Source organism: Apaloderma vittatum, unplaced genomic scaffold (genome assembly GCF_000703405.1).
Source record: "Apaloderma vittatum isolate BGI_N311 unplaced genomic scaffold, ASM70340v1 scaffold37041, whole genome shotgun sequence".
NCBI classification, from domain to species: Eukaryota; Metazoa; Chordata; class Aves; order Trogoniformes; family Trogonidae; genus Apaloderma; species Apaloderma vittatum.
Window position 1 is genome coordinate 1 of NW_009698014.1, and position 13,024 is coordinate 13,024.

At 44.0% G+C, this 13,024-nt stretch overlaps 1 protein-coding gene across 1 annotated transcript; it reads left to right on the top strand.

Moving 5' to 3' along the window:
- Positions 1-271: 271 nt before the first annotated feature.
- CLSPN (claspin) lies at positions 272-10,856 on the top strand (the record flags this gene model as incomplete). The annotated part of the gene is made up of 24 exons (XM_009877848.1): positions 272-401; positions 909-1,372; positions 1,757-1,945; positions 2,406-2,495; positions 2,681-2,753; positions 3,040-3,148; positions 3,538-4,097; positions 4,420-4,611; positions 4,957-5,144; positions 5,419-5,621; positions 5,932-5,996; positions 6,354-6,559; positions 7,021-7,181; positions 7,274-7,500; positions 7,734-7,845; positions 7,975-8,053; positions 8,377-8,471; positions 8,576-8,740; positions 8,833-8,954; positions 9,147-9,274; positions 9,800-9,902; positions 10,129-10,211; positions 10,380-10,541; positions 10,743-10,856. Coding segments are annotated over 24 exons (4,020 nt in total), but the record flags the coding sequence as incomplete, so codon positions are not given.
- Positions 10,857-13,024: the final 2,168 nt, after the last annotated feature.

Here is a 13,024-nt window from a genome sequence, read left to right on the forward strand (position 1 = left end):
ATGGTTGTCCTTGTGGCTTTCGTGCTGCTGCGCTCGAAGAGCAGTCGGGGAGCTGGGCCGCGGTGTCGGTTGGTTCTCTGTGCCCAAGCTCGTGTTTAAATCCTGGTGAGAGCTGACACGTCATTCCCCTTCACTACACACCAGCTCTTCCAACGCCTGGGTTTGGTGTGCGGGGGCGGCTGCCGAGGGCTCGGAGCCGGGTGGGACCCGAGGGTGGGGGCCGCACAGCCAGCGCTCAGCACAGCACGGAAACCTCCGTTCTCCTTTGTAGTTTCCGTTAGAAGATCTGAATTCAGACACGCAGAAAAGCCCCGACAGCGACTTCGACAGTGGCCAGGGCAGCTGCGAAACGGCGTCCCCGGGGGACCCCGGCAAGGGGATGGCGGCGCCCGACGACAGAGGTCTGTGCAGCTGCCGGGATGGTGCCCGGTGGTTGTCGGCACCTTCAACGGTGCTTTTTTGGTTTTATAAATACGGTTTTAGGTAATTGTCATTGCTTGACTTGAAGGAATCCTTTCTTTGTGGCTCAGAATGTGGGCAGACACCTGTAAATTTCTGAAAAGCTTTTTTTGAGGTGCAGAAAGGGAAATAGTAAATCAGATGAGTCTTAATTGCTTACTTCCTTTCTTATCATTTGCTGCACTTACTTTGTTACCCACTTACTTTGTCAGTTACTCACTAATCTGTCACTGAAGAATTTTCAGCTTTGCCTTTTTTTTCCAAGGTTAAAAACCAATAACACCATTTTGGGTCAATTATGCTACGCTACATGTAAAAGTGGATTTTGAAAACTTGAGTTGGAGCTGTTTTCCTATAGATGTTGAGATCTGTGAAATTTAACAGTATGACTTTGTGTTTAATTGATTGTCAAACGTGTGCATCACTTCTTTTTTTATATATTTTGTCAGATTCAGAGGAAGATATTTTTGTATGTAAAAAAGCAAAAAGCAGGAAGGTGCTTCAGGACAGTGAGAGTGAAGATGGAGAGGATGGGGGCTCTTTTGTGGAGAACGATACTCCAGGTGGGGACAAGGAAAGTGGAGATGAGAAAGAGAGTGTAACTGCCCAGAGGAACAAGAAATCTCATCGGGTTTGCCAGAGCCTGCTAGATAGTGATGACAGTGACATTGGTGACCGACCTCAGATTGAAAGCCTTGAAACAATCAGAAAATCTGACTTACCTGAGAAGGAGTTGGAAGAGAAGAGACCCCTAAAGTCTGGGAAAAAGTACAGAAAACATAAACAACATAAACGTGATTGTGAAGAAGAGGCAGCAAAAAAAGCTGTAGGAAAATCAAGAAGAAGAAATGAGAAGGAGGGAAAATTTGCGTCCATTAAACAGCTGACGAAAGAGAAGAAGCCCAGAGCAGAGGTACCTATTTTGGCAGAAATTCTCAGATGTTTTCTCGAGCGAGTTAAACTTTTTACTGCATTTGGTTGTTGTATTTAACACTTAAATGGCTGCTTGGGAGGTTGTATATTGTAGGTATTTATAAATAACACATATTTCAAGTGTTAATTTATTCTCTCTGAGCCATTTTGGTCTTCAGTAATTGCTGAAATTCCCTGCTTACCGTAGGCGCAGGGAGCGCTGCACCACGAGTTGCCTTCATCGGCTTTGCAGTGCTGTGAGGTGACTGTGAGTGGCTTGCAGGACACACAGGACACTAGACTAGAGATGGCACGTCCTTCTTCTGACTTCTGCCATCAAGACCTTTGACAGCGATCTTAAATGAATGTCAAATGACTCACGCAGCTCCTTTCTTCTTCTGGCCAGCAGGTCGATGGTGGGGAGTGGTGCCCTTTAAATGACAGTGGATGTCTTCTTGATGACAAAGAACTCTTTGACAATGGCTTAGAAGAGGAAGACGATTGCACCCCAGAGGATGAAGAGTCAATAGAATCGATACGAGCGGCAGTGAAAAACAAAGTTAAAAAATACAAGGTAACATCTTATACCTTAGACATTAGAGATCATCTAATCCAACCTCCTTGCCCATGTTCCTTCCAATCTAGGCCATTCTATGATTATTGCTTATTGATGAGAAATGTTGTACCTGAGCCTATATTAGACTTTTGTGGGTTTTTTGGACAAGGGTGGACTTCTGTTGCTATGAGAGAGGAGGGAATAGGACTCTGCTTTCTGTTTTTAAAGGCGGAGGGATGTTGTTGTGGAAAGTTATAAAGATAATGCTATAGTAGGAGCTTTGTGGAGCTCCTGCTCCTTTTGTGGAGTTCCTCCATTTTAATGCTTAGTCGGAGCTAAGGGTGGTTCGTGAGAGTACTTGCTGGGTTTGCTGACCGCTGATGATTCTCTACAATTATTTTTTTACTTTTGACTTGTTTGCCCTTGGTAGTGCCTGTGTATCTGGCCAAATAAGTGAATCTCTTCTTATGCACTGTAGAACAAAGAACAGTTTGCTGAAGATGAAGGCTACAAACATGTATTTGATGATGAGAATGAGGAGCCTGTATTAAAAGAACCAAAGAGGAAGGTGAAGTATTCTCTGTCAAGCTCTCCTTTGTTTGTTGTAGCAACTCAGAATATACACAGCGTCCAGTGTTTTTGCTGATGTGCTACCTTTCTGTTTGAAAGGGAAAAATAAGCTATTTAGAAAGTACAGCTAGAGTCCCATATTTTGGTTTCTGACTTCACAAGCCTTTCTTTCCTTTCCTTAAGGAGCGGAAAGCAGCAAGGTTAAGTAAAGAAGCCATTAAGCAACTACATAGTGAAAGCCAACGACTGATTAGAGGTAAAACTTAAATTCTTTGTATGTAGAGGGCTATAAACTATTTAGAAATTCAGGGGAGAAATGGAAATAATTTACCCAAAAGGTTAGAGGTCTTCAGGGCTGCTGCTGCTGGAACTCTTTACCAGCCAGCAGTGCTTGCTCTGTTCCGGTTTGAAGTGTGCTCCTTGTGCTTAGTGAGGTGGTTTTGCTGCAGAATACTTGTGTCAAGCTTCTTTGAATTTCAGAGATATCAGATAAATGCCTCAGATGATGTTTCAAATTTTCTTTCCTCTCCTTTCTCTGGTAGAAACGTCTGTGTCTCTCCCCTATCATGTGCCTGAGACCAAAAGTGTTCACGACTTCTACAAGTGCAGACCTCGACTGTTTTGTCAGGGAAATGCCATGGCCTTGCTGAAGTAAGGACTTAAACCTTCCTCTTATTTTTCATCAGTTTTGAGGATGTCCCAGCTTTGCTTTCGAGTACTTTCATATGGTTTAGATTGGACCGCTATATTTTACCTGGGCTGTTTCTTCTTTTGAGTAATGGACAATAAAATACTTAAGCTGCTATAGTCACAAAATCTCTCGGGAATTTTATCCTGGGATAATGTAACCAATACAAACTCGTCACACTGCTCTGCACTTCCTCGACTCTCAAAACCACGTTTTCCAGACTTCTGTCCTTTACCTCTTCCTAGGCATTAATGACAATAATTAGAAAATTATTTCTTTCCGTGCTTATTCTCAACCTCTTTTGCCCTTTTGCAGTCGCCATGAGTGATAGATTTCTTTCTGTTTTCTTCAGGTCCACTAAATACCAGCTAGCCTTAAGTGAAGGATCTGCAGACACTAAGAACTCGAGCTCGGATGGCAAAGACAGGCACGTAGAAGGTGATCAGTTGGCAGCTAATGACCCAGAAACGAGCTTTGGCGGAGATGTTGATGCTCCTGTGAACAAGCCTCTTGCTGACGTAGGGAAGGCCTCGACAGAAAACTGTGGTGAAGAGCCCCAGCAGGACAGTGATGATTTTCAAAAAGCGAGGAGTGGGACAGCTGATGGCGGTACGGAGGAACAGCAGCAGCACTCGGACCTCCTGAGCACTGGTTGTAGGGAACCGAAGGTGAACGAAATTCCTCCAGCAGTTGGAGGAGATACCGTTGAGCAAAGAGGCGAAACGACAGCAGCCTTGCCGTGTGGAAAAGGCACTCAGCAGGTGGGGCCGGGATTGGTGGCACCGCCTGAGAAAGCCAGGAAATCCAAGTTGGATAAACTTCGTGAGCTGGGAGTAGACCTGTCCATCAAGCCAAGAATCTGCTCTGACAACGAATCCTTCATAAACCTCGATGAATCTGATTCAAATAAAGGTATCGCTTTTCTTGTTGTAACCCTGTCCGGTCTGTCTGAGTACGCAGAGTTAATCTCACTTTGGGAAATATCTGAGAAATGTGTATTAGTCAAAGGGAACAGTTTTGCAAACACTTTAACCTTAAAGATTAGAGTTTTTAACTCCCTTTGGGAAAAAAATGGTTTTGCAAACGCTTTAACCTTAAAGATTTAGAGTTTTTAACTCCCTTTGGGAAAAAAATTCTCGAGTTACTCTTGATACAGTGTGAACACGCAAAACCTTCAAATGCTATCACATTACTGTAATTTACATTTTGAAATTTAATTGATATGTATTTAAAGAATTGGAAGCCTTGAAAGCACGCTTCTTGAAGCACACTCTTCGAACCTCCAAATCCAAAGTGGAGCGGACCGTAAACATGAACATTATTCGTAAGGAGACTACGTCTGAGGGAAAAGAGGAGCTGAAAGCAGACGTGGTGCCGGCAGTGTTGGCTGCAGAGAGCCCGGATGAATCACTCCACACGAAGCCAGGTTGGTTTGGGAGGCGATGCCTGGGTTGGAAAACACTTTGTCTTTTTTTTGTCTCTCGTTCCCACTTTCCTGATGCTGCCCTATGAAGTACAGATGAAGAGATCATGTGTGAAGTTAGCGTGTGTGTGTTACCTCTAATGGCAGCCCTTTTGTAAAAAAGAATCTTAATTGACTTCTTAGCACTGGCCAGTGTAGAACAGCGTCAGTCAGATCTTTTGAGACTGATTCTCTGGGTATTTTTTAATTCCCTTTTTATGTGTGTAGTTACTTTCGCTCGGAAGCGTGGAGGCAGCAAAGTGCAGGGTTCGCCGCGGTGCATCTCGTGTCTTCGTTGCCTCGTTTCAGGTGAAAAGCTGCAGGTGCTGAAGGCGAAACTGCAGGAGGCCATGAAGCTGCGCAGGACTGAGGAACGGCAGAAGCGGCAAGCGCTGTTTAAACTGGATAATGAGGATATGTTGGAGGAAGAGGAGGAGGAGGAGGAGGAAGAAGAGATGACAGATGAGTCTGAGGAAGAGGAAGAAGGCAGTCATGAGGTCTGTATGCAACTTTTCTGCATAACATAGGCAGCTTCTCAATTCTGCTGCCTCTCCTCAGTGAAATGGGACTTTTGAACCCAGCTAATATGAGGGAAAGTGCCAAGAGCTCTTCTGAGAAGCTAAAAAATTGCTACAGGTGGCATGGTCGGGGGTTGGGTTGTCTCAGCCAGGATTTATTAGTATTTTCTTTCATTTGTCTAAATAGTATTAAAAGAAGTGAAGGGGAAGAAAGGATCACCCTATCTCTGCTGTGTTTGGGAATATTTTATAGAACGAGGACTTTGTGCTTGGTGAAGCAGAGGAAGACAATGAAGATATAGAAGAGAAACACGTTGAAGAGGGTGATAAAGAAACGGACAAAGAATCAATCGATGGAGAGAAGCTGGAGAAATCCGTGCACAGCGATTCTGTTCCCAAACCACCTTCGACAGAGTCTACGTTGATGCTCTTTAAGGACAGCTCCTCAAAAATGGGGTAAATCAACCGAGCTTTAAAAATGGTGCCTGAGCAATTTTAAGTTTGATCAACACACGTAGATGTTTTGATTTAAAGTACTTCTTAGATGCATTTTTTCTGTCTTGTCTCAGTAGCTGTATGTACGTTCACAGTTATTTTCTTTAAAAAAGTTAGAGAACGTAATTGTTCAGTGGGGTAATCTGTTTCTTCATCGAAGTGTACGAGATGTATTTTTGGGTGTTACCTAATTTCTGACAGTTAGGAGTGACTGACAATAGTGATTCTTCTTGTACGTATCGGTGAACTCATTTTGTTTAATGAATTGCAGATACTCGCTTCCTGATGAGAAACTTGAAATGGACGAAGCTGCAGACAAAGGACCTACCAAGTTAGGTAAAGTGGGACGGGTGTCGTAGCTCACATTTTTTTTCACATAGCGCACGTGGAAGGCTCTATAATTACACTGTATGGTTAGAAAAGTTCAGACTGATGAAAAAATGGGAGAGCTTGAAAAAATAGGGGAAAATGAAGTTCAAAATGATGCTGGAAAAAATACAGAAGCAGTCAGAAATCAAGGTGAAACAGTAAAAGCGTTAACATACATCCTCTGTGAAGAAAGAAATCCACTGTGAGCACAAAATAATGAATTTTTAGCGAGATGTCAGTGTTGCAAAACAGTATCTTGAGGTTTTACTGGATCAGAAAAAAACAAAGTTAAGCACTGTATTTTTTAATTTATTTTTTTTTCAGAGGATGATGATTCCTTTTCTCTCCCAACCCTGGCCAAAGAGAGTAGCCATAACAGCAGCTTTGAGCTCATCGGCTCCATGATCCCGTCGTACCAGCCCTGCAACAAGCAAACGTCACGTGGAGGGAACTTTTCATCCGCAGCAGGAGGTTTCAGGTCACCTTCCCCGGGCTTTTTCAAAACGAGCTTTCTCAGCTCTGCTTCCAAGGTAAGGTTCTCGGTCCTATTTCTCTTGTATGTGAACACAGTGCGTACTGACTCCGTGTATTTTATCCTGACAGTCAGATCTATCAAAAAAAATAATACCAGAAGGCAGCGCCTGGCTAAATGCTTTTATAGGAGTAAGATTTCAGAAAAGCAGACTGTCCCTGGACTTTGAAGTGTCTCCACACTGGAACGGATAAAAATGCCATTATAAAAACTTACATTCTGAAACATCAAAGAAAAGATGCTATCATCTGTTTTTATATCTGAGATATGTAAATATTTTGTTTAAGCACATTTACATGGGCTGTGCAACATCTGATGTCAGTGAACTATGACTGAACCAGAGCAATGTGGACATGCTTGACTCCTGTGAGGTGTTAGTCCTTAATGTTTTATCCCATTCTTGCTTTTGAATTCCAGGCTTGCAAAACAACTTTTGTGTTTTTATATTCCTTTGACTAGAGCTCAGGGAAGATTTCTGAGCCCTCTCTTCCCATAGAAGATTCCCAGGACCTGTATAATGCCTCTCCCGAGCCAAAGAGTTTATTTCCAGGGGCTGGGGAGTCACAGTTTCAATTTTCTCTGGAAGACGACACTCAGAGCCAGCTGCTGGATGCGGATGGGTAAGTGATAGGTGTGAAGGTGTTTTGTGCCCTTTGATGGGAGTAGGACATGCAGACCAGCAAGCTTTTTCTAACTACAGACTTTCTTTCAGGTTCTTGAATGTTGGGCAACACAGGAATAAATATCAGTCCTCAAAGCACCAGCTGCCCCTGGCCAGTATGGATGAGAACGCAATGGATGCCAACATGGACGAGCTGCTGGACTTGTGTTCGGGACAGTTCAGCAGTCAGGCGGAGCGCGTGCCCAACACCAGCAGCGGCAAAAAGCAGAACATGGAAGAATTGCTCCATCTTTGTTCAGGAAAATTCGTGTCTCAGAGTACGACCTGAATTCTGTTTTCAGCCTTGCTGGGTTACCCGACTTAGAAACGTTGTGCTGAGGTACCCGCTGGGGCTGGGCACTAACGCACAACGCGGGATGTCGAGGCTTCTGAGAGCTCTTAACAGTTTGTCGTGGGAGCCGGCTAGCTGTCGTTTCTGGGGTACTCTGATATTTTAAAAGTCCAAATATATCTCTCTAGTAAGTTGCCCTCTCACTACTCGTTGTAGCAGGTTCTCCGACGTGGGCATCTTCGGTGTCTTCCAAGGCAGAAAAAGACAGTGACACCGAAGATCCGATGGCAGAAGCTCTGGCACTTTGTTCAGGCTCCTTTCCCACAGACAGGTTGGCACTGTTCCCCCTCACATTTGCAGAAGTTTATAGGGGTAGTTGCCTCGTTTCACTCTTAATCTTTTCTCGTTCAACATCAGTTCAAAATGCTGTAAGCAGAATCTTTGGTTTATTTTCCCCTAGGGAAGAGGAAGATGAGGAGGAGCAAGAACTTGGTGATTTTCAGCTTGTGACAGATGACAATGCCTTCGACAGTGAAGAGGTATGAACCGATGGAGCGAAGCAACTGCTGCAGCATTCTGACTAAGAGAGCTCAATTTGTCTGCTTAGTTTTTTAGTCTAGCCATCAGGGTAAAGTGTCATGACTTCAAACACTGAAGTGTTTTGAAGAGCAGTCTTTGGATCGTTTAAAATGCCTCCTTAATATTATGCTGTACTGGATAAAGCATCTTAGCATAGCAAACCCTCTGAAAAATCTCCGGTGCTTTAGTCTGTGTTTACTGATTGCAGTGACAGCTGCTTCTATTCTTCAAAGCAATCCGCTTCCAGAGATTCCTTAATTTCTGAAAACTTTCTCTTTGACAGGATAAAAATAGTGGAGATAGTGATGCTGAAGAAGCAGAAGTGAGTGATGAAGAAGAAGAACTGCCGAGACATAGACGGAGCCTGAAGAAAAAACTGTAAATACATCTTTTTTTGTATCTTAGTTGCCAGACAGAATAGAGTATTAACAGCACTGGGAATTTAGTTTATAATTACTCCCTCTTTTAATGTTCTTTTACAGGAAACTGGAGGAGTTCATGGAAGACGAGGCAGAGCTGTCGGGAAGCGATGTGGGAAGCGAGGATGAATATGATGGTGAAGACCTGAACGAATATGAAGAAGAGATTATTGATGAGGAACTCCCTAATGAAGTGGAATTAGAAAGCCAAATACAGAAATTACACATGTCAGTGACAGCATTAATGTATATTTGTTGAGGGGAGGTCATGACACTTGCGTCCGTCCAGGACTAACCTTTTTCCTCTCCGGGGGTGACAGGAAAGCGATGCTTGACGACGACAAGCGCCGGTTGCGCTTATACCAGGAGAGATACCTCATCGACGGGGACCTGCACAGCGACGGCCCTGGCAGAACGAGGAGGTTCCGATGGAAAAACATAGGTGCCTTTCTGGAACAGGGGCGTGGGGGTGTGGGCGTGGAGTACCACGCAGTCCAGCAGAAGGAAATAAATTCTGGGAGAGCAGTTCCAGCGGGGGAACAGTGTTTGGTTGGTGGTGGTTTTTTTGTTGCTAGGCTACGTGGTTTATGCCTCTCTTCAAATGAATTGTTAATTATTCTTTTTCTTCGCTTAGATGATGCTTCACAGGTGGACTTGTTTCAGAGGGAGTCGGATAATGATGACGAAAATGAACAGTTTGATGAGATAGAAGTGAAGTGGAGGAAAGAGCGATTTGAACGGGAACAGTGGCTTCGCGAGCAGGTATTCATTAACCTCCAGGAAGGCATCTTGCTCCGTCTTTATACCATTTCGAGATGTGAAATTGCTAGTCCTTCAAGTTAAACTGGAAAAAAACCACCATAAATGTGTCTTGGTTTTTCATCATGAGTTCTGCTCTTTCTCTCCTACAAATACTGTACAAAGAGAGAAGCTAATTCAGAAGGGGGAGGTAAAAGCAGCTGTTCTGAAACAAGTCAGCTTCAAAGCTGGAATAAACCTCTTGTGCCGGGAGCATAACTTCACGTTTCAGAATTGATATGAATTAATACTACAGTATTAGGTCAGATTTGTCAACTGAATGTGATACTACAGGTTTGCTGTTCATTAATAGAACAAGGATTATAAAGTGTCTAAGAAATTGCGATAAACTTTTGTAGTAGAAAGTAAATAAAAATAAATATATTAATTTACATAATGAGAGGACTTGGCCTACTTAAAATACAGAATGAAATGTTTGTTCTTAGTATGTTTTCTTCAATTTTACAAAGTGTCTTCTCTCTGCTACAGAAGGAAAAAAACAAAGAGCAGGAGGAGGAGGAAGAAATTGGTGAGGACAGCCAGTTCATGAAGCTAGCCAAAAAAGTAACTGCCAGGTCCCTTCAGAAGAAAGGTGAGCTTCCTTTGGATTGCAGTGACAGACAAGGAAGAGAAAGAAACTAGTTGCCAGAGTCATCTCTCGGTTTTATGGCTCATAGTATGATTTGATGCAGTTGTGGGTTTTTTTCCCCTGCAGTATTTACTGTCTGTTGTGAATCCCAAGTTCTTCACTTTGCCATGAAGTTGTTTTCTGGCCAATGAAGTTCAAAGCTGACGGTTTTCCCTCTCCGTGTCTGCAGCGAGCCCGGCCGTGGTGGTACCGGACACGACCCTGTTACCCCGGAACCCGTTCGAGACATTCCGACCCGCCAGCGAAATCCAGGTGGGGAACAGTTCCAAAAAACAGTATTTCCAAACTGCAGCTTCTGCCTTCGCTGGGTTGTGTGGCAGTGAGTAACCCTTTAGTAGAGAATAGTGACTTCTGTCAAGAGTAACCTACTGAAGGAACCGGCTCGTGCACGGTTTAACGCAGCGTTTCTTTGTTCTTCAGATCAAAAATGGGTCTCTCCTGAACAGACCTCAAGCCGTCCTTCAGAAGCTAGCAGCCATGTCGGATCTGAATCCAAACGCACCTCGAAATTCAAGGAAATTTGTCTTTCATACGCTTTCCCCAGACAAAAACGAAGAGGCGAAGGAGAAATCAAAACTTCAGGTAAGGTTCGTGTGGAATGTGCTCTTGGTTATGTCGATCATTTAAACGTGCAGGCACTGAGCACTGCCAGGCAGTTAAGTTATTGCTGTCTTAAATATTCTCTGTGCTTTCCTGGTATGTGCTCCCAATAATTCTGTGATAATTCAAAATGTAGGGGTTTTGGAGATGGGGTACGTTCTAATGCGTCCTCCTGCCCTGCAGGTGAAGAAAAGAGGCGCTCCTGCAGCAGTAACAGCGCTGGCCAAACGGCCCAGGGTAGAAAGCACTGAGGAAACGAGTCAAAGCCGAAGCATATTCCAGTACTTGGAGAGCTGAATAGTTCTGTCGTATCTCGTCTCTTAGCCAGCTGCCGTTTGCAAATCTGCCAGCAGCCATCGGGAAGGTAAACAGACACACTCCTGTGCTGCCACCTCCTTCACAAGTTCCAGTAATTTCCAGGCAGTGGGCTTCTTTATTCCCCTTTGGTGTTTTCTCGGTGGTTTTTGTTTTCTCTCAGTGCTCTGTGGCAAATGAGAGCACGAATTCCATGCTGGATGTGGGACGAAACGCTAACTCGCTCTGTTCCAAGCGTTAAGGAGAGGCGCACGCGCTGCTCTGCACTGTCCTCCCCGCGCCGCACCGCTTTCCGTGGGGTCAGCTCCGCCTGAAAACGCTGTTGGTGTGGCAGGAGTGTGCAGAAATGCTGCACTTAGCTCGGAGCAACAGGTGAAGGCGGAGTTTCTGCAGTTTGGGGTGAGGAGAAGCATTCGCTGTGGCAGGGGGAATGTTCACACTTGCAGTACAAGGGTGCTACAGCTTCCTCTGCTGTCTCGTTCTCTCTAATGTTAAAAGTTTATTAGCTTGACATTTTAAGAATCTCTAATTTATATATGAAATGTGTACTTTCTTAAAAAGATCCCGCTCTCTTAGGCGGTGGTATGAGAAGAATTTGTTTCCAAGTTTTTGTTACTGTTTATATTTTTCCCCATGGATATGAATGTGCGTGTGGAGAGGGAAGAATGCGAATCGCAGATGTGGGAGAGGAAAAGGAGGTGTTTCGGGGTTTATTTGCTTTTGAGGGGAGTTGTTTGGTTTGTTTGGCCTCACTGAAGGCTCGAATCCATCCATTCCGTTGTTTTCACACGAGCTGCGTTCACCCGAGAGAAATTGCCCATTTCTGAACAGCTGCTAAGGAAAGGTTCTCTCTAAAAGGGGGAAACTCGATAATATGGAACCATCACTCACAACTGTTTTAAATAGTGTGAAAGAGACTTGAGACAGAACCTACAGCATTTCTGACGTGCCTGGTTACGTGTTGAATGTGTTAAAGTAGAGCCCAGCCCACGGTAAGACAGAGGCCAGCTCTCTGAGACTGAACATCTTCCCAGGACTCGGTGTCCCACACTCGGGTTGTCAGAGGAGAACCCCAAACTGTAAATTTTGTAGCGTCATGAGCATACCTGAGGTGTGCTACATGTAAAATATTTTACTGTATATTATGTTTATAAAGCACTATGGTACTAATTGGAGTGCAATTTTACAATAAAACATGGTTTTAATTTTAGAGGCAGTTGGAATTAATTTACAGGATTTCGCTCGGGTTCACGTGGGTTTTTTCCCTCAAAATGTTTGTCCATCTCCTTTTTTCATTTCTGCTTTTCTTTTGTAGCCACAGCTAAGCCTTTCTCTAGGAACAGCTGCCGTAACGTGGGAATACAACACAAACACCCCCCCGGGTTTGTTGGAGTGTAAATTCTCAGGTCTTCCACTTAGGTTTGCATAAAATTCTTGGCCCTAAGAATATGTTTCTTTTTGCTGATCGAATAGTTTTGATTTTATTAGTTCCTAAACAAAACTTGCTTTACCGTTGGCTCGAGTCGTGCCTAAGGCAGTTCGTTCTAGCAATTATCATAATTAGTGTACCTGGATTGGGGATGGGAGGTTTAGGGAAAAGAAGAAGGAAGAAAAGGTCATTTAGCACACGATTCCTGAAAAGCAACAGAGCTGAAAGGAGATGGAATCGTAGAACAGTTCAGGTTGGAAAAGACCCTTGGGATCATCGAGTCCAACCATTAACACCTGCATATCCCCTTAATTCTCTGTCACAGTGCTTGCACCCATTTGTAAGTAGTTGTAATTCAGCACAGATTTACTGGCAAAACCAGGCGAAGATGTAAAATTCTGCATCTTCTCTTACTTTTGCTGGTACTGCCTGCCACTAGGGAGCAGCAAGAGAACGCTATTCCTCTAGCAAGAGGGGCCAGGAGAATGAGTAAAGCTTAAACCAGACTCTGGCTCAAGGGGAAATTCTTACAGTTTCCTGTTCTCTGTCGTTAGACCTGCACTTGTCAGGGGTTTTCCATTAGAAGGTAAGAGCTCGAAGAGCACCTTGAGAGCGTTGGCTTTGCCCTAGTGGTCTTACTGGCCTTTTCTCAGCATGTGCTAGCCACCACCGTGGCTTTTGTTTCGCTGTCCCATTAGAATTTCCCTTCAAAATACGTTTT